At 55.3% G+C, this 18,378-nt stretch overlaps 1 protein-coding gene across 1 annotated transcript; it reads right to left on the bottom strand.

Moving 5' to 3' along the window:
- Positions 1-457: 457 nt before the first annotated feature.
- On the bottom strand, positions 458-12,342 carry RHBG (Rh family B glycoprotein). The gene is made up of 10 exons (XM_008155644.3): positions 12,115-12,342; positions 6,709-6,895; positions 6,040-6,190; positions 5,771-5,918; positions 3,699-3,865; positions 3,258-3,395; positions 3,006-3,139; positions 2,178-2,299; positions 1,080-1,153; positions 458-895 (listed from the first exon to the last, which is right to left on the bottom strand). Exons 1-10 carry the CDS (start codon positions 12,299-12,301, stop codon positions 827-829), a joined length of 1,377 nt encoding a protein of 458 aa, XP_008153866.2. The 5' UTR covers positions 12,302-12,342; the 3' UTR covers positions 458-826.
- Positions 12,343-18,378: the final 6,036 nt, after the last annotated feature.

Raw genomic sequence — 18,378 nt, 5'->3', positions numbered from 1 at the left:
TCTGGTGGTCAGATGACTTGAAGCAGCGGGAGGCCCTTCTCAGAGGCAACTCGCCTGAGTTCCTCTACTCCTCAGACTTGGGACAGGGACCTCAGGCGGTGTCTGGCTGCTTCCAGCTTCTGAGGAGTGAACGGCAAAGAACTCCTTATGCCCCTCTTAGGCCCTGTGGGTGCCCTCTTCCTACCCTGCTCAGAAGCTGCCCAAGGTGAGGGTCAGCGTGACAGCAGTTCTGGACTGGATCTCTCCAGCAGCCCCAGGTTCCAGGGAGAGTGAGCTCCCTGTCTCTTCAGGCAGGCAAGCCCATGCCGGGTACCCACCTGGCGGATCACAGCATCCCAGAGGGCGTTCCAGAGACCCAGGGAGGCGAGACGTGTCCCACCCCACGTTTCTAACACTGCGAGCTAGAGGGTGGGAGGAACTCCCCGAATCCCCAGTGCACACAAGGAAGGAGTCAGCGTCCCTGGCGACAGTGGCGTTTATCACCCGCGGAGAGCCAGGCCCTGTCACACTGTAACGGTGTGATGTTGGGCCGGTGGGTCAGCAGTCACCTGGGTGCCTCACTGGCAGGGTGTGGCTGCTGGTGCTGGAGCTGAGGCTGCTGGGAAGTGCTCCCCTCACTACGGCCAGTTACAGCCCTGCTCCTCCTCCATCTCCCGCGCCTCCTACAGCCCTTCCCCGACTGCTGCCTGCGGAAAGGAGGCTCTTTCAGACGCGTGACTTCCTTCTTGCAGCGGGAAGGAAGGACGGGAGCGACAAAAGAACTTTCCAAGCGTAGCCAGGCATCATCTTCTAAAAGGAGAGCATCCTTTCAAGGGCTGGGAGCGAGCTAGGCCTGAGTGTCTCGTTCCTCCTCCTTCAGCGGTCCCTGCGCTTCATCTTCATCCTCCCCGGGCACCTGGAGGGCAGGGGTCGGGGAGCAGGTGAAGGGGTGGCTCCAGGTGGCTCGGTGCCTCCGCTCAGGGGCACACCCCCGAGGAGAATGAGCAGCAAGGAAGGGAAGAGGCAGGTTGGATCACAGGAAGTGGGGCAGGCAGGGTGACCGGGCCCTGTGGGCCGGAGGGGCTGCAGCTCGGTCTTACCTCCCAATAAACCCCGTCCTCGTAGCACTGAGAGTCCGGAGGGGCATCCAGGAAGGGCAGCTTGAGTAGGCACCCTGGTGGCGGTAGGGGAAGATGTGTGAGGCTTTCTGCTGTCCCCGTGGGAGAGATTGCCACCCAGTGCCACAGGCACAGAGGAGCCGGGAGGCCTGGGGTCAGCGTGATGCCTAGCCGCCCAGCCCAGGCAAGTCACAGCCATATTTGTGGAGCACCTACTGTGTGCCAGATGCCATGCCAAGGGCTTGACAAGCATTTCCTCCCCGAGGGATCGTAGTGATCCTGAAGGTGCATGTGATCCCTGTACTACAGAGAAGGAACTGAGGTTCAGAGAAGTTAAGGAATTAATTCACGTTTTGCACGGGTGGTAATGAACCAAACGGTGATTCTCTCATGAACCACAGCTGCTTTCCGTGGCCTCCTGTCCAGGAGGGTGCAGAAAGTGTGTACTGAATAATAATTAGATGGAAAAAATGGATTGAACCTTGTCTGAGAATGAAAGTCTCGAGTTGAGAGCAGGAGGGTGAAGATACCGAGTCAAAGCTTTTATTTTGAAGACCCCAAGGACCAGGGCCAGACATCAGGAAGGACTGCCTGACCCAGCATTCGTGGGCAGTCAGCCTCTGTGGAAGTTTTCTGTGCTGCAGTCTAGTGGTAAGCCAAGCCACCTCCTTGGCTCCCTACCCCTGCTGGGGGGGGAACAATATACACAGCCCTCCATCTCCTTCAGGGACTCAGCCTGAGCTTGGACTGCCCTCTAGTGGGTAGAGGGAGCAGCACAAGGAAGCCACAGAACCAGAGTAGAGAGGAACCCAACTCAGCCCCTTGCTGAGTGCTCCACCTTTCCTTGGCACCAGGAGGAGACAAGTGCCCTCATGCTCCTCCTTACCTGGAGGAGGTCACCCCCGAACTCGGCAACCCCACCCCACACCTGGCACAAAGTGGGTGCTCCATAAATATCCGAGTAAATAAATGTCAGGGGGATGGGATCCCATGGCCTTCCCTCCAGAGAACCCCCTTCCTCTGTCTTCTGCCCTCCCTGGAGCTCCTGCCAGCCCCCCACCCCCAGCCAAGATCACTCACCTCCAATACCCCCACCCACGGAGGCAAGTGTCAGTGTGACAAACAGCCCGAAGAGCTGGAACATGGCCTGAGACGTGGCAGTGCGCTGGCTCTCGGCGATGAGTGGAAACACGCTCTGGAGGCTGCAGGAGGTTGTGGGGAGGCGGGCGGTCAGTGCACGAGAGCATTGCGTCATGCAGCCGCTAAAGGGCCTCAGGGGAGCCCATCAGGCTGAGTCTTGTCTTTGCCCCAGTCAGGCCCACAGCCTGGAACCCCCACCCACCCTCGTGTGACAGCAGACACCCACATACCTTTCGAGACTCAGTTTGAGGGTCACTTTTGCCTGCCCTCTCCGCTGAGCCTTGATGTGCAAAAGTCGATCATAAGGCTCATTATCTCTCACTGATCCTTTAGTACAGTGGTCGGCAAACTGCGGCTCGCGAGCCACATGCGGCTCTTTGGCCCCTTGAGTTTTTAGCAAAGGCCAGCTTAGGAGTACCCTAATTAAGTTAATAACAATGCACCTACCTATATAGTTTAAGTTTAAAAAATTTGGCTCTCAAAAGAAATTTCAATCGTTGTACTGTTGATATTTGGCTCTGTTGACAATGAGTTTGCCGACCCCTGCTTTAGTAACACTATTGAAATCGTTTGTTCAATGACCTGCTAACCTTGACCGAAGACCAGGAAGGCAGTCCCCCTGGTTGGCCTTGTTCACTCTGGTTTCCTCATCATAGGGATGAATAAATGGAAATGCTTTTTTTTGTTCGTGCACATCGGGGTGAGAGAGGTCATTCCAAGGGGTAATGACTTCAGTGTGGACCAATGGGGCGGGGCGGGGGGACTTACCCATCTCCGTAAGCTTCGTGAGTGGCCAGCCCAGTCACGAGGACCCCCACGAGGGCTCCCAGGACCCCAGGCATCCCATGAAGGTTATGGACACCACATGTGTCTTGAACTTTGAATTTTGACTCAAGGATGGGCTGGAGGACAGGACACCAGTCATGAGTCTCGTGTGCGCCTCCCACCCCAGGCCTGTTAGAGAGGTGGGAGGGAGGGCCCTGAGACCCCGTTCTGCCCGGGGCTGGAGGGCATTTGTACCGTGAAGAACTTGTACCCCAGCGTGGAGACAGTCCCGGCCAGGAAGCCCGCTGCGAGGGCCCCGAAGGGTGTCAGCATCATCTCACTTGCTGTCCCCACCACAACCCCTCCGGCCAGTGCTGCATTCTGGATGTGGACCTGAGGGAGCAGGGGAGAGCAAGGCATTGGAGGCCCTTCCCCAGTGGTCACACCCACATCCAACCCTCGCCCATCCGCCACGGGGGCGCCCTCTGCTTCTGGAAGTCCCTCCGCCATCTAACCTCTGACTCTCCTGCTGCTGTCCCATCGTCTCCCACTCTGACCCACCGCCTCCAGGGCAGGTGGAACTCCATGTGCCTGTGCCCTCCCTGCGCCCCCGGGGAACAGGCCTTGCAGGGTCTCCGACCTCTCCTCCCCGTCCCAGGTCCTCCCTCTGCTTCTCCCAAGGCCTCCTTCCCATACCATGTCCAGCCGCCCATCCCTCCCGACAAGGGCTGACAGGGCAAAGGTGCTGAGGGTGCTTGCGGTCAGGGAGTAGTACGTGTTGAGGACTGTCCGATGCTGCCCGTCCCCCAGCGCAGTGGGTGCCGAGTTGAAACTAGGCCAGAAGATCCACAGGAAGATGGTCCCTAAATGGTGGGGAGGCAGGCAGAGTGAGAGGAAGGAAGTGGCTCCCCACGAGGTACAAGCTGTGTGACGGCAGGTAAGCCATCTCCTCTCAGCAGCCTCAGTTTGCTCCTCTGTAAAGTGGGGATAATAATACCTGCCTCATAAAGTGAGGACTAAATGAGATGACACACAGGAAGTGCTTAGCCCACGGCCTAGTAGGTACTAAATGCTCAACCAACAGTAGCTACGGAGGGGTTCTGGCCCACAAGGGAGCTACTTAATTGGAAACCAGAGGGCTGAGGGTGTGTTTTTTTAAAGTATCAGGAAAGGAAAGAAAAAAAAAGACAAAGCGCACTGCATTTCAGGCACTGAGCTGGGTACTGGATCTGCGTGTCAGGAAAACAATGTGGTTTATAACCTCAATGACTTTCTAGAAAGGTGGACCCTGCAGTGTGCAGGAGAGGCCGCTGTCTGCCGAGCAATGGCTGGGCCGGGCCTGGGCCTTTCAGGGTAAGAACTGGGGCTCCGTATGCCCTGCCTGTCCATGTGAGGGTCCCAGGGCGGTCCTGGAGGGAGAGGGAGGAAGGCTGGGACCGTTAGGGTAGGGTGAGCTTGGCAAGGAGGAAGGGGCTGGAGAGACTGCCCCTTGGTACTGAGTGGCCCTTGGGTGTGCCATGTAAGGTCTCCCTGCACCCCCACAGCCTGCCATAAAATCCACCCCACGTGCCCACGGGCGCTCGGAGGGAGAGCGTGGGGAGGAACCGAGGAAAGGCCACGTGTCTGTGTGGAAGGAGCTGGAGGCGGAGGAGAGCTGAGCATGTAGGCCTCTGGGGTCGCTCAGAAATCTTGGGGAAGTCTTTGGGCTTAAAGCCAAACGTATCTGGGCCTCAAAGGGCCGGGAGGCCTCCGCTGCCCTAGGGTTACATGTGCTCCGTTTCACAGCAAACCCGGAGCACGAAATACAAAGCCAGCCGCTCTCCAGTTGTTTCTCAATACTCCCCCGCCCGCACAAAGATTGGCCCGGCCCGGGTGGCCCAGTGGTTGAGCGTGGACCCATGAACCAAGAGTTCCCTGGTTCCAGTCCCAATCAGGGCACAAGCCCGGGTTTCGGGCTTGATCTCCAGTAGGGGGCGTGCAGGAGGCTGCCCACTGATGTCTCTTTCTCATCGATGTTTCTATCACTCTATCCTTCTCCCTTCCTCTCTCTCTAAAACCAGTAAAAACATATATATGTATTTTTTAAAACAGTCAAGTTTAGCAGTGGGGGTAAAATCATATCTTTAAAAAAAAAAAGTCAATTCCTTTCCTGGCTCGTTTATGAAGGTAGAGAGAGGAGCAGAGGCCAGGGTGGAGGTACCTGCTTAAAAGACTCGGGTGGTGACTGGTGCTCACAGGTCAGGCCCTACTGCTCCCAGGGGAGACGCACAAACTCCAACCCCCCAACCCCAGGGCGGGGGCTTCTGGGAGGAAGTGTCCTTAGGCGTGGGAGGCAGCCCTGGGGACAAAGGCCTGGGGGTACGAGGTGGGAGAAGCCTAGTGTGAGGGAGATGGAGTTGGGAGGGGGGAGGAGGGCGAGGGGCTGGGTGCCAGGCTGATGAGTCTCGTTTCTGACTTGTGGGTGGTGAGCCCTGGAGGGTTTAAGCAAGGGTTGGTGCCAACGTTTTTGAAAGGCCCATGGGAATGGGCCTCAGGGCCTGCGCATACCCCGGGCGGAGTTCTAAGAACCTGCCATAAACTGCTGAGGAGGAGGAGGGGCACAGGTCCCCGACTCTCAAGGAAGAGTCCAAGTAGGAAGGGAGTTCTCAGCCAGAACCCCAGAGACTACAGGCAGCACCCTGAGACCTTGCCTGGAGATCATCCTCTCTGGCCCCTAGCAGGGGCCCCTGGACCTGGTTCCCACCCCACCCCACCTTGGCAGGCCTCACCAATCATGGCAAAGAGGTCCGAATGGTAGATGGAGCCCTGGCGATGCTTGCTCTTCTCCAGCTGGGGCCGATAGAGCACCCGTGAGAGGACCAGCCCAAAGTAGGCACCAAAGGTGTGAATGGTCATGGAGCCTCCTGCATCCTTCACCTGGGGAGGCAGAGCTGAGGTGGAGGGGTGCCCTGCCCCACTGCCCCACCCCTCCCCCTGGCCCTGGTCAGGGCCCGGCCTTGGCCACCCCCTCCCTCGCTCCATCCCCATCCAGACTCACCCCCAGGAGACTAAGGAGCACAAACTCGTTGATGCCAAACAGTGCCACCTCCAGCAGGGCCATGAGCAGCAGCTGGGCCGGCCCGGTCTTGCCCAGCACAGCGCCGAAGGAGATCAGCACAGCCCCGGCGCAGAAGTCCGCATTGATCATGCTGGAGGGTTGGGAGAGGGAGGGTGAGAGCGGCCCGGACCCGGGGAGCCCTGGGGGGAAGGGCTCAGGGGAGGAGGCCATGAGCCGACTGCACATCTAAGCTCTTCCCCGGGAGGAGGGGGGAGAGCTCCTGCCTTTGTGTACACGAGGAAAACAGTCTCAGGGAGGGAGGTTTTGGGGCTCCGCAAACAAAGCCCACAGGTGGAAGAACCGGATCTTGAACTAGGAGCTCCTCCGAACCCTGCCGGTTTCCCTGAAGCGCTCTACCCTCCCAGCAGCTCTTGGGTAATAAGGGGCTTAAAGGAATGGGGAGAGAAAGGGGTGTGGCTGAGTGTGTGGAGCAAGGCTGGGAGAAGAAATCAGGCAGCAAGAACAGGCAGGGCCCCTAAGAGAAATCATCTGATGGGTCAGAAACCGGCATCCTTAGAGCAGACTTGAAGGTCAGGGCTTAAGTGGGGTCCTGGGAGCAGGGGCCTCCCAGGCAGACCTGGGGGAGCAGGGGCGGCCGCGGCGGCCCACCTCTCCACGCCAACGTGGATGTGGCCGCCGTGGAAGGAGTGCAGGAAGCCCTGGGTGAGCGTGGACCACTGCAGGGCGAAGGCGGCCAGGAGGAAGGTGAAGCCCACGCTGCTGAAGCCGTAGCGCTGCAGGAAGGCCATGAGGAAGCCGAAGCCCACGAACACCATGGTGTGCACGTCCTGGAAGCCTGCGGGGCAGTGGGGAGGCTCCGGCGACCACCCGCAAACCCAGCAGCCACCCAGCCCGGGCCCCGCTCTTGAGGCTCGAGCTGTCAAACGCCCCAGTGTTTGGGGAGCTTGGGACGCCCAGACTGAGCCACCTGTGCCGAGCTGGCCGGCTTGGAACAGTGGGACCCAGACCACCCCGATGTCCCCGTGTCAGAGCATGGGCATAGAGCCTTTTCCTGCTCTCTTCCCCGCCCCCCTCATTTGCCCTATCTCTGGTCCCTGACAACCACCTACCAAAAAAGTCCCACCCGTGTCTCTCCCGCTGCAACCCCTGTCCCACCGTGCTCACCATCCTCTCTCCCTCCGGGCGTCTCTCCAATGGTCCCTCTCTGCTGGGAAGTCCTTCTTGATGTCTAACCTCCCTCCCTCATACTTCAGAACCTATCCCTCTCCATTTTGAGAAATTTAAATTTAAAAAAAAAAATAATAATTCTCCAAATTAGCTTTAAGTTGTTAACAGATTACCTCAGGGAAAAGGGCATGGAGGGCGGGGCGGAACTGCTAGCACTCCACTCCAGGGCAAAGGATGCTCCTGGAGTTACGCAACGAGGCAGCTCTGGGAAGGAGGCTTTCGCCTTTTAGTTTGTCTCTCTCTACAGTACGATTTATTTTTATTTTTATAGAAGAATTACGTGAACTATTTTTATTTGTCAGTGGGGTTTCTGGGCAGGGAGATTTGGGGCCTCTTCTGTTTGCTTTCTGTTCTGCACTCCTGGGCATAAAAAACTACGCTAATAAAGTAACGTACAGCCCTCACCGGTTTGGCTCAGTGGATAGAGCGTTGGCCTGCGGACGCAAGGGTCCCAGGTTCGATTCCGGTCAAGGGCATGTACCTTGGTTGCAGGCACATACAAGTAGGGGGTGTGCAGGAGGCAGCTGATCGATGTTTCTCTCTCATCGATGTTTCTAACTCTCTATCCCTCTCCCTTCCTCTCTGTAAAAAAATCAATAAAATATATTAAAAAAAATAAAAATAAAGTAATGTACGGTAACACTGACAGTAAGGTACATACAAATAATTTGCTTTAGTGTTAGGTCTGTATCCCTCTCCCATCTATTGTCAATGGGGTTTGAAACACAAGCCAGTGTGACCTCGGGCGGGCAGCCCGGGGTCTCGGTATACAGTGCCACGCTCCGTATCGCTGGCTTTCACTTAAAACAGCACAGACATGCCGAAACCGGTTTGGCTCAGTGGATAGAGCGTCGGTCTGCGGACTGAAAGGTCCCAGGTTCGATTCCGGTCAAGAGCATGTACATTGGTTGCGGGCACGTCCCCAGTGGGGGATGTGCAGGAGGCAGCTGGTCGATGTATCTCTCTCATCGATGTTTCTAACTCTCTATCCCTCTCCCTTTCTCTCTGTAAAAAATCAATAAAATATATTAAAAAAAAAAAAAAAAAAAAACAGCACAGGCAGCGTTTCGTGCGTGCTGCTGTTGCATTTGTTGTAAATAAGTTATTGAGAAACAGGGTCAGCCATGACCCTAAGCTCCCCTGTTATAGCTCCAGGTGGGAACTTTTGCTTAGAACACAGTGCGAGGAAATGTCACTTCCCCCCGAGGAAGCAGCCTGCTTTCCCGCATTCCGGCGACAGGTGTTCACCGAGCCCGGGCCATCGGGCTCTCGGAATGCAGCAGCCACGGTCCCTGTGCTTACAGGCGTGGAAGACGGACATCGAGAAACCAAAGCATCACGTATGTGCGGCTTCCTTGGCTCTGATGAGAACACATAGCTGATGATATTCCCTTTTTGCCTTGGCCGCCTGGAAGCTCAGAGCTACACTGGAATCTCAACCGCAGCAACTACAGAGAGGCCCTGAAGGTGTTCGTCATTACGTTCCGCTTCCCTTTTCGTACACACATGGTTTTGTGGTGAGTGACCTCAAGTCCCTTGCAGAAAGAGACAAATCGTAAAGAAAACAAAATCACGGTCATCTTTTCTTGTTCAATCTGGAGGAGCACCGACAAGCCAAAAATGTATTCTTGAATTTCAGAATGTAATCAATGATGTGGAGAGAAGCGAGCTTTTATGCTTTTTTGTGCGGTGTGGGCGCTGACAGGAAAGGCGTTTGCGAGGCTGCCAGCCCCAGCAGCCCAGGGGAGTGAGGCTCTAGAGCCCCACCCGCCTTCCTAAACGGTCCCAACACCGCGTCCCTTCTCCAGCCCGGCCCACTCCCCACACCACCCAGACTCCTCTTCCCTCCCAGGTCGGAAAACCCAGGAGAACGTTCTCTTAGGCCTCACTGCCTGCCTGCGTCTCTCCTTGTGCAGACAATCAAGGGGATCCGTGTCGTTCTTTCGCCCAAGGACAGACAGAAAGATAACGAAGGGGGCTGGGTCGCCGGGCTCTGTGCCCATTACCTGCCGAAACCACTCCAGAACTTGTTTTAAATGGCAACAATATTTACATCTCCCACCTCAGGCTTGTTTGGAATCAAAACTCAATCCCTTGGCCTTTCAACTGAAGTCTAAACATCAAGAAATCTTCGGCGGAGAAGGTTGCTCACAGACACTCTCCATGGGCTATGCCAGCTGGAGGCAGGGGGATGGATAAGATGACCCCTCCCCGGTCCCTTCAGGGGGTCCCTGTGGGGGCAGGAGAGCCTGGGTGTAGAGAAGATAAAAGCTCTGTAGAGCCGTCTGGTGCCCTCTCTCTTTCCCTAACTGCCCCTCCCCAACCCCTCTAGATGGATGACTCCTGAACAAGATTGAGATTGTGGGACAAGGGAAGTTAAAGCTGGGGCTTTAGCATCTGACAGAGCTGTATTTAAATCCCAGCTCTCCCCTTTTAACTCTGTGACCTTGGACAAGCCACGTAACCTCTCTGAACCTCCGTTTCCTCATCTGTAAAGTGGGGATATAAAATAGGAGGAGCAGGACAAGTGAGTGTCAAGGTGGGGAGGCCATCCCCCCACTCTCCTGCTCCTGTCTTTCAGGGGACAGAGGGGCCTGCATTCTCCTAGAAGAGGTCACACAAACCACTCTGGTCCCGGTCACACCCCCTGCCCCGCCTCTTCCAAGACGGTTCCATCTATCCTACGGCCTTCTCCCGGGAGTGAGGTCCCAGAGGCGTATAAAAAGGACCTGCCTCTGCTTCTGTCTTGGACCCCTTTCTCATCTTTGTTTCTGTGCTCCCTGTAACCCCGTCTCTCTTCTCTCCTTTTCCCAATACCCGCTTAGCAGGATAAGGAGCGTGGGGAAAGGCTGCAGAGGGGGAGCCGAGAGACGGGGTTCCGGCCTGGCTAGCTTGCTGTGCGATCTTGGGCAGCCACACATTCTCTCTGGCTCTCCCCACATTTCGGCAGAGTCGACCCGATGGGCGTTGAGGGCCCTTCCTACAGACAACACAGACAGACCCTCACAGTGGCCATGCCCTTGGCATTGGCTCGTCCCCCAGCACAACAGTTGCAAAGCTCCCTTTCATCTCCCAAATCAAAGAGTGGTGGCTACACCCACTCTGGCCCCGATCCCGTCCCCTGTACACAAGGACAGGTGAAGACCCGGCTCATCAAAGCCACAGGCTCCAGGGACCTCACACCTCCCTCCTCCCCAACCTCCCCCCCCCCCCCCGCCCCCCGGACCAGGGTCCCAAGTCCACAGGGGTGGGAACCTGGGGCAGAAAACGAGGGAGGACTCCCAATGGCCATTCCTCTTACTGCACGGCAGGGCGGACAGCGGTGTCCAAGGCGAGCCCAGCACTGCCGAGGGGTGAGAAGCCGGCAGGTTTCAGGGAGGACTTGGGCTTGGAGGCCTTCAGTGAGGCCCAGGGGAGAAGCAATTGGGGGTTCATGGTAGGCAGCCGGGTCAGACCCTTGGACAAGAGCTTACTTCTCGCAGCCTGTGAACTGTTCCCTCCCAACGCCCTATCTCTCCGGACAATGCATGACCCCAAGAGTCTACCATCCCAGCCTATTGGCTCTGGCTGTGATCCCAGCTTCCATGGCTCACCTTGTCCAGCCAGGGCTAGGGTGAGGGAGGGGCTGTCATCCCCCCCCTCCCTCTGCCTAGGATGTCTGGGGGTCTGGCGCTTTATGCCCAGGTCCAATCCTCCACCTCACCCTCCAGATCCTCAGCACTGTGAGCTTCATTTTGTCACGCTGGGGCTGGGAGAGGGTCAGGTGGGGACAGCCTGCTGCCAGCTCTGCATACACAAAGTGGAGTAATAGCAGCCGGTGATTTTTTTTTTTATAGGAGACTCACACTCTGAGCCTTCTTTGCACGTATATCCTTCAAATGAGGCATCCTTCTCCCCATTGCCCAGATGGAAAAACTGAGGCTTAGAGAAGCCCTGCCCAAGCATTTGTGGTGAAGTTTGAGAGTCTGATGTCCTTGGTCTCAGCTACCCAGGGCCTGAATCTCAAGGCTGGGCCCCCAACCTTGAGAGGCTCTGTCCCAGCAGGGGTCAGGGATTAACCCTCCCCTTCCCAGGCCGTGTCAGCAGGCAGGTGAACTGGGGTGCAAGGAGCTTGGAAGTCCCACTCTGCCAATCACACGGTGGGGGATCATGAGCAAGTCACAACCCCTTTGAGCCTCTGCTTTTCCCCCTGTGAAATGGGCTGATGACCCTGCCCTGCCTCTTTCTCGGGGCTAGGGACTGCTACTCCGGTTGGCTGGTAGGTCGTAGGTCGTTGCCATCCTTTTCTCTCTGACTTGGGAGGGCCAGCTCTAGGCAACCAGGGAAAAAGTCCCTGAGCCCCCCTAGTCCAGACTGTCTTCTTGCGACCTGCCATTACCACCTGCTGCCCGCCGCGCCCTAGCTCCCCTGCCCAGAAGCCTTCTCCTTCCTGTGCTCAGGGTGGGCGCCGGAGGAAAGGCGAATTCTCCGCACCAGCCCCGCACACTGGGAGCGGGACAAGGGAGCAGTCAAAGCTGGGGCTTCGGCTCTGGGCTTCAATCCCAGCTCCCTCAATTCTGACAGCACGACCTCGAACGGCCCCTTAACCTCTCTGAGCCTCCGGTCCCCCACCTCTGTCTAGTTTACAGAGTAAAGGAGATAATGCATGTGCCGCCCTCAGCATAAACCCGGAGCATGGCAGACGCTGGGGAAAGGTGTTATTATAAATCTGGGGCATCTTCCTCTCAGGGCGAGAGGGTTGCCCACCTACCCCTAGAGGTAGATCTGGGCACCCAGATGCCCCCTCCTTGGGGTCCTTGCTCCCCGCGAGCCCTCGCCCACACTCACTTGGGTAGCGAAAGTAAAATTCATTGTCCGCGTTACTGTGGTTGCCCCCGTGCCAGAGGGCAGCGTCCGTTTCGTGGTTGTAGCGGACAAAAACCGCGAAGAGGATGGCGGTGGCGCCCTGGAGGAGGAGGCAGAGCAGGGGGAGCGGCAGGCGCCGGCGGGCGGCGCGGCGGGGGGTTCCGGCCATGGGCAGAGGCTCCGGCTCCGGCTCTGGGCGCCGACAGGCACTCCCGGGCGTGCCGGGCAGGTTTCGCGGGAGCCAGATCCAGCCCACCTGCAGGGCCCTCCCACTGGGAGGCCTCGCCCACGCCCACGAGGAGACCGAGCCTCTGCTGCTCCCGGGGGGTTGGGGGTTGGGGGTGGGGGGGAGAGCGGCGGGGTCCTGGGCCAGAGGCCTGAGGGGGGCAAGGACTGGGAGGGATGGGGGCGTTCGGACCCCAGATCCTGTTTCTGCCCAGCTGATCCTGGCGCTGCTCTGCTCAGTATGTATTGTGCCTGCTGGGGCACAGCGGCGGACCCAGTGGGGGAAAGGAAGGGAGGGGCCTGCACCCTGAAAAAAAAACAAAACACCCCCCCAAACCTGTGTTACTTTAAAGAGTGTTTCCCAAAGAGTAAGTTCCCCTTAAAGGCCCCACCTGCCCCTGCCGGTGTGGCTCAGTGGGTTGGTGTGGTCCCTTGCACCATAAGGTCTTTGGGTTCCCGTCAGGGCACACGCTCAGGTTGCTTGCTCGAACCCCTGTAGGGGGCGTGCAGGAGGCAGCCGATGGATGTTCTGCTCTCACATGGATCTTTCTCTTTCTCCCTCTCCCTTTACTTGACTCTCTCTCTCTCAAAATCAGTAAAGAAAAATTTACCCAGGCCCCTCCTGGGTTAACGTAACAAGGAGCTGAGGGGTTACTCAAGCTTTTCCAAACGGAAAGATGGAGAACAGAGATAAAGAGAAGGCTCTCCAGGCCTTGATGATTAACCCAGCTGGGGAGGTCTGGGCCTCAGCAGGCCAGGTGCTTACCCTGCTCCCACCTCCGTCTCCCCATCTCCAGCCTGCACCCCACCACAGTGCAGCAGGCTGGGCAGGGGCCTCATTGACACGGGGCTCCCCTGTGCAGCCCGGTCAGGATCTGGGAGGCTTTGGGCTGCCTCGGCAGCTGTAGAGAAGGGAAGCCAGATGGAAGGAGGTCTTCTCACTTAGGAGTCAACAGTCCTTGTTACAGGAGCAAGATTTGCATCCACTGGGGTGGTAGACGGACAGTGAGGACACTTACTGCGAGCCAGGCTTCAGAGGTGAACCAGATGACCCCTCTCCAGGAGCCCCCGTCCAGCTGGGAGACAGACACTGAGGAGGGAATTTAACTGCCATTGGGGTAAATATGTGACCTTGGGAAGCACAGAGGCCACGGGGACCTAGGAGGAGAGGCTGCGGACCCCACAGGAGAGGAGAGGAGGGAGAGGACCGAAATGGAGACTTCCCAGGAGGGGCTGTCCGCAGGCAGTCTAGAAGGACAACCCTGAACTGGGGCAAGTGAACAAAGAAGAGGGACATGTCGAGAAGAAGCTCGCTCGGTATAGGCACAAGCCTGGCTGTGTGAGTGTCCAGTGTGTTCAGGAACTGAGGCTGAGGGTGGGGCGTCTAAAAAGACCTTGAAGGCCCTGCTAAGGCACATGGCCTCTACCCAGTGGATGCTGGGCCACTGGAGGGCTCTGAACAGGTGAGGGACTTGGACTATTGCTTCTGACACCTGCAAGCCATAGGCTCTTCAGAGAAGAAAAGCTGAAGGCCAATGTCAGAGGGGCTAGTGAGAGGGGAGGCCCTCTGCCCCACCCTACCGTCTGAGGGGGCTGTCATGCTGGAGGGGATTGTGGGTGTTTGCGAAGGTGTTCCAGAGCCCTGCCTGAAGGGAGAGTTGCCCTTCCCAGGAGATGCGGTCTGGGTCCACAGGCGCCAGCCACTCCCCAGAGCAGATATGGAGTGGGGATCCTCCTAAGAACCACCCTGCCCCTTCTCAGGAGGCCCCAATCCTCCTCCTTTCCCCAGTTCACCTCCTCCCCCACCTCCCCTCATGGGCTGGAGCCTCTGGGCCAGCGTGGGCTCTGGGGGACAGTGTGGGCATTCTAGGTGTCCAACTGCCTGACCTAAGTGCCCAGCCAGGCAGGGGGGTTGGGGGGTGGGGGATCAGCCACTGGGTAGCAGCAGCCTCTGGTAGCACTGCTCTTAGCAGGCCAGGCATGCTCTCTGGCCATCAGTGGCCCCTGGCCCCTGGCCCCTGGCCCAGAGGCTCTCTACTTGATCAGCAGGAAAGCTGTTTTCCAGCTCCTCCTGTGGAGTGGTGTGGGCAGTGGATGTCTGGTCAACAGTCTTTGGGGTAATGATTCTTGGTAAATCAGCATCTGGATAGCCTCCCAGGCTCAGCCTTCTGCTCCAGAGACACAGCCTGCTTTCTGAGCCCTGTTTGGGTGTAGGAGTTGCTCTGGATCGCCCAGGCAGGGTCTGGATAGGCCCCACAAGGGGAAGAGTCTTCAAGAGCTGCAGAACCAGAGAGAGCAAGGCCTCCTCAGCTGGGCCTTCCTAGCATCTCCGGGAGTTTCCTCCGATTCTGGCCTCCTCCATCTCTTTCTTACCTGCTGACTCAGTTTTTCTAAATTCCTCAGGATCTCTGATTTTCCCTCTCTTCTGTTGCTCATCCATTCATTCAACAACTATCCATTTAGTGCCAATCCTGGCCAGCTCCTGGGGTTCTAGTCAAGGCCATAACAGGGTTGGGTCCTGGAGAACCCCTGCCCTGGCAGGTGTTAACCCTTTATGTGCTGGATTGTGGCGAGGTGGAGAGGGAGCCCTTGGAAGGGCCAGGATAGCTGGGCCAGCCCCTAGAGGGTACACTTGGAGACCTTTGGACAACAGCTCTTTACCAGCTTGTATGGGACAATGTTGATATTTTAACAACTAGTGAGCACCAGCTGGTTTCACCCTTCGGTCCAGCAGAGAGCGAGACCCTTGTGGAGGTTTCCCTGGCCCACCGCCTATTCTGGAAGGCTCAGTCCATGGTTTTCCTTTGGCTCACCCAGCGATGGCAAGCTCTCGGTGCCCCCTCCTGCCTCCTCTGGCCCTGGAAGCTCTGATGGATTTGGGGACCTCATCTCTCACTCCTTCCTCCACCTCAGACCTCCTCTTAGGGGCCCCTGACTCTGTCACCGGCTCCCTGCCTGCCTGGCCTGGGGTCTGTCCAATCTTCGACTTTCCATCTCTGGTTTCTGGCTGGGACTGGCTGAGCACCTGAAGGGTAGCCAAGGGGAACCAGTGTCTGCCGCTTGCCCTGGACCGGCCTGGCCAGGCCATCCATGGGGACCAGGGCTCAGGTTACTGAGTAACTCGGGGTTGCTAAGAGCTGCCCTTTATCAGGGTCACCTCCTCCCCACTCCCTGCTATTTTGGCTTAGAAATCCCAAAGCCACTTGGCTCCCTTAGTTCCAATGAACTTTCTCCAGGGTTATGGGCAACAAAAGAGAAAAGTAGCAAAGCACCAGAGTTAAGACATTTGTTTGTTCATTTATGTGTTGACTCATTCATTCACCACATTTTTTAAAATTATATTTTTATTGCTTTGGGAGAGGGAGAGGGAGAGATAGAAACATCAATGAGAAAGAATCATTGATCGACTGCCTCCTGCATGCCCCCTACTGGGGATGGAGTCCACAACCCGGATGTGTGCCCTGACTGGGAATGGAACTGTATGTTCCCTTATATATAGGAGTAATAATATTCCCCTTGCGGAAATGTTATGAGGATCCCAAATAATCGATGTAGAGAGCTGGCATTTCCTAAGCATCCAAGAGATGTGATTATTACTGTTCTCTCCTGCCCCAGCTTCTGGCTTCCTCTTCCTCCCACTTTCTTTGCCCACCCTCACCTGGAGACAGCAGGCCACCTGGCGGTGGAGCGAAGTTAACCCACTGGCCCCCCCTTTCTCCAACACCAGCACCGTCACCGTCACCCTGGGCTTGCAGCTTAGGTTAGCTCCCTGGAGGGGGCACCTGGGTGGGCTTCCACCATCGGCCTGGAGGGGAAAGGGGTGCACTCACTCATGCCTTTGGCTGGCCTATGTGTGCTCCGTGGTGGGTTCTCAGCGTGGTCTTCACCTTCCTTTCTTCTCAGCCAGATCATTTGTAAATAAAATTATCCTTCCCACATATTCATTCAATAAATATTTATCTCTGTACTTCATTTTATTAGCATTCAAATATGCAGCAAATATCTCTTAAGAACCAGCTATGTGTCAGGGACTATTCTATGCATTGGTTGTATAGCAATGGAAAAAAACTGTTAGGAACAGGAACAACCACCACCACCCTGATTTTTCATTAATGTGAAACATTAGTTTAAAAAATTTTAATTGTTTTTTTTATATTTTTATTGATTTCAGAGAGGAAGGGAGAGGGAGAGATAGAAATATTAATGACAAGAGATCAATCATTCATCAGCTGCCTCCTGCACACCTCCCACTGGGGATCAAGCCGGCAACCCAGGCATGTGCCCTTAACTAGAATCGAACCCGGGACCCTTCAGTACGCAGGCCAATGCTCTATCCATTGAGCCAAACCGGCTAGGGCTAATTGTATTGTTTTAAAATGTGTCACTACTTGAAACTGGTGACTTGACTATGCACAGAAATCCTGCCAAATAGTTTGTAAATGCCAGAAGATGAGAAAAAACCCAGTAGGTCCTGTGTTTGGAAGATGGGAGATGGGCTGGGGCAACATGTCTCAGGGAAGATGCTCCTTGGAGCCGGGAGGACCCCTCCAGGGTTCTGACTCTCCCCTTCCAAATTCTACTTTCCCAAGCTCTGTACACACCCAAAGCTCTGGATTCAGGCTGAAGTGCCACATCTAAGGTGGGCAATAAACAGAGAGGCAGGTTCAGATGAAAACTATAGGAAGGTATAAAAAATACCTGGGGATGCTTTACCTGGAGAATAGATGTCTTAGATTGTGAAATGAGGGCACAAATGGTCCCCATCTTCACCATGGAATTGGCTTACTAAACGCCTGGAGAGCCCTGGCCAGTGTGGCTTAGTTGATTGAGTACCATCCTTCACCATTTGAAAAATTTGTTAACTTCCATGCAAATGCACTTCTAAATAATTTGAGCCCTCCCTAGATATATGAGTACGCATTTCCTACTGGGTTGTAAGATTTGAAGAACACTTTACACACAATCCATACTAAAGAAGCCATATTTCTGACTAGACAATAACAGGATGAATTTGGGGAGCAGCAAAAGGTGGCAAAAGAGAAAATTCAAAAAGGTGCTTTACATTCTTTATTTTATATTTTATTGATTTTTTACAGAGAGGAAGAGAGAGGGATAGAGTGTTAGAAACATCGATCAGCTGCCTCCTGCATACCCCCCACTGGGGATGTGCCCGCAACCAAGGTACATGCCCTTGACCGGAATCGAACCTGGGACCCTTGAGTCCGCAGACCGACGCTCTATCCACTGAGCCAAACCGGTTTCGGCTACATTCTTTATTTTATATATTTCTCACAATAATCCTATGAAGTGGGTAGATTTATCCACATTTTGAGAAAACTTAAGTTGAGAAATTTGTTCAAGATTCCACCATTAGTATGTAGCAGTGCAGGAATCAAATCGAGGCCTGTAAACTCCAAATTCATGCTCTTTGCCACTGCACAACTAGCTCTGCAAAAAGAGCTAGTGCATTGATGTCTACACTACGACATAGTAGGCCTCTCAGATAAAGTAATCTCCTCCACCTACAGTTAAGTGGATAGTCCGATGGCCTCAGGCATTTCCCTGGCCACCAGTGTGACTGAATATCTGTTCGCTCTAGTCAACACTTTTGTCTTCTGGAATCACGGAATACAAAATCTTGTTCTAAGTATTAAGAGGAGATACAAAGGAAGAATATTATATTCATTTGACAAATAATTATTGAGCATTTACTATTTAGCAGATCCAGTTTAAGGCACTGGGAATACAGCAACATTCCCATTTAATGGGAAATGCAGAACAAACACGTTCCAATTAACCAAAGTAACAGGAAAAAACATATATACAACTAGAATCATTTTCCCAAATGCTGAGCAATTAAGGTCTGGCTTTTAAGGGAAGGGAAGCAGGGCCTCTGACACACCTTTTCTGTTAGGATGACTAGTACGCTGCTCTATCAGAACACCAATAGGTGTGGTGCCTGGGAAAGAATCTTAGGATCACATGATCAACAACCTGTGCTATTATTTTACTATTGACAAT

The sequence above is a fragment of the Eptesicus fuscus genome, chromosome 22, assembly GCF_027574615.1.
Source record: "Eptesicus fuscus isolate TK198812 chromosome 22, DD_ASM_mEF_20220401, whole genome shotgun sequence".
Classification (NCBI taxonomy): domain Eukaryota; kingdom Metazoa; phylum Chordata; class Mammalia; order Chiroptera; family Vespertilionidae; genus Eptesicus; species Eptesicus fuscus.
This window is presented reverse-complemented; position numbering and strand designations above follow the sequence as displayed.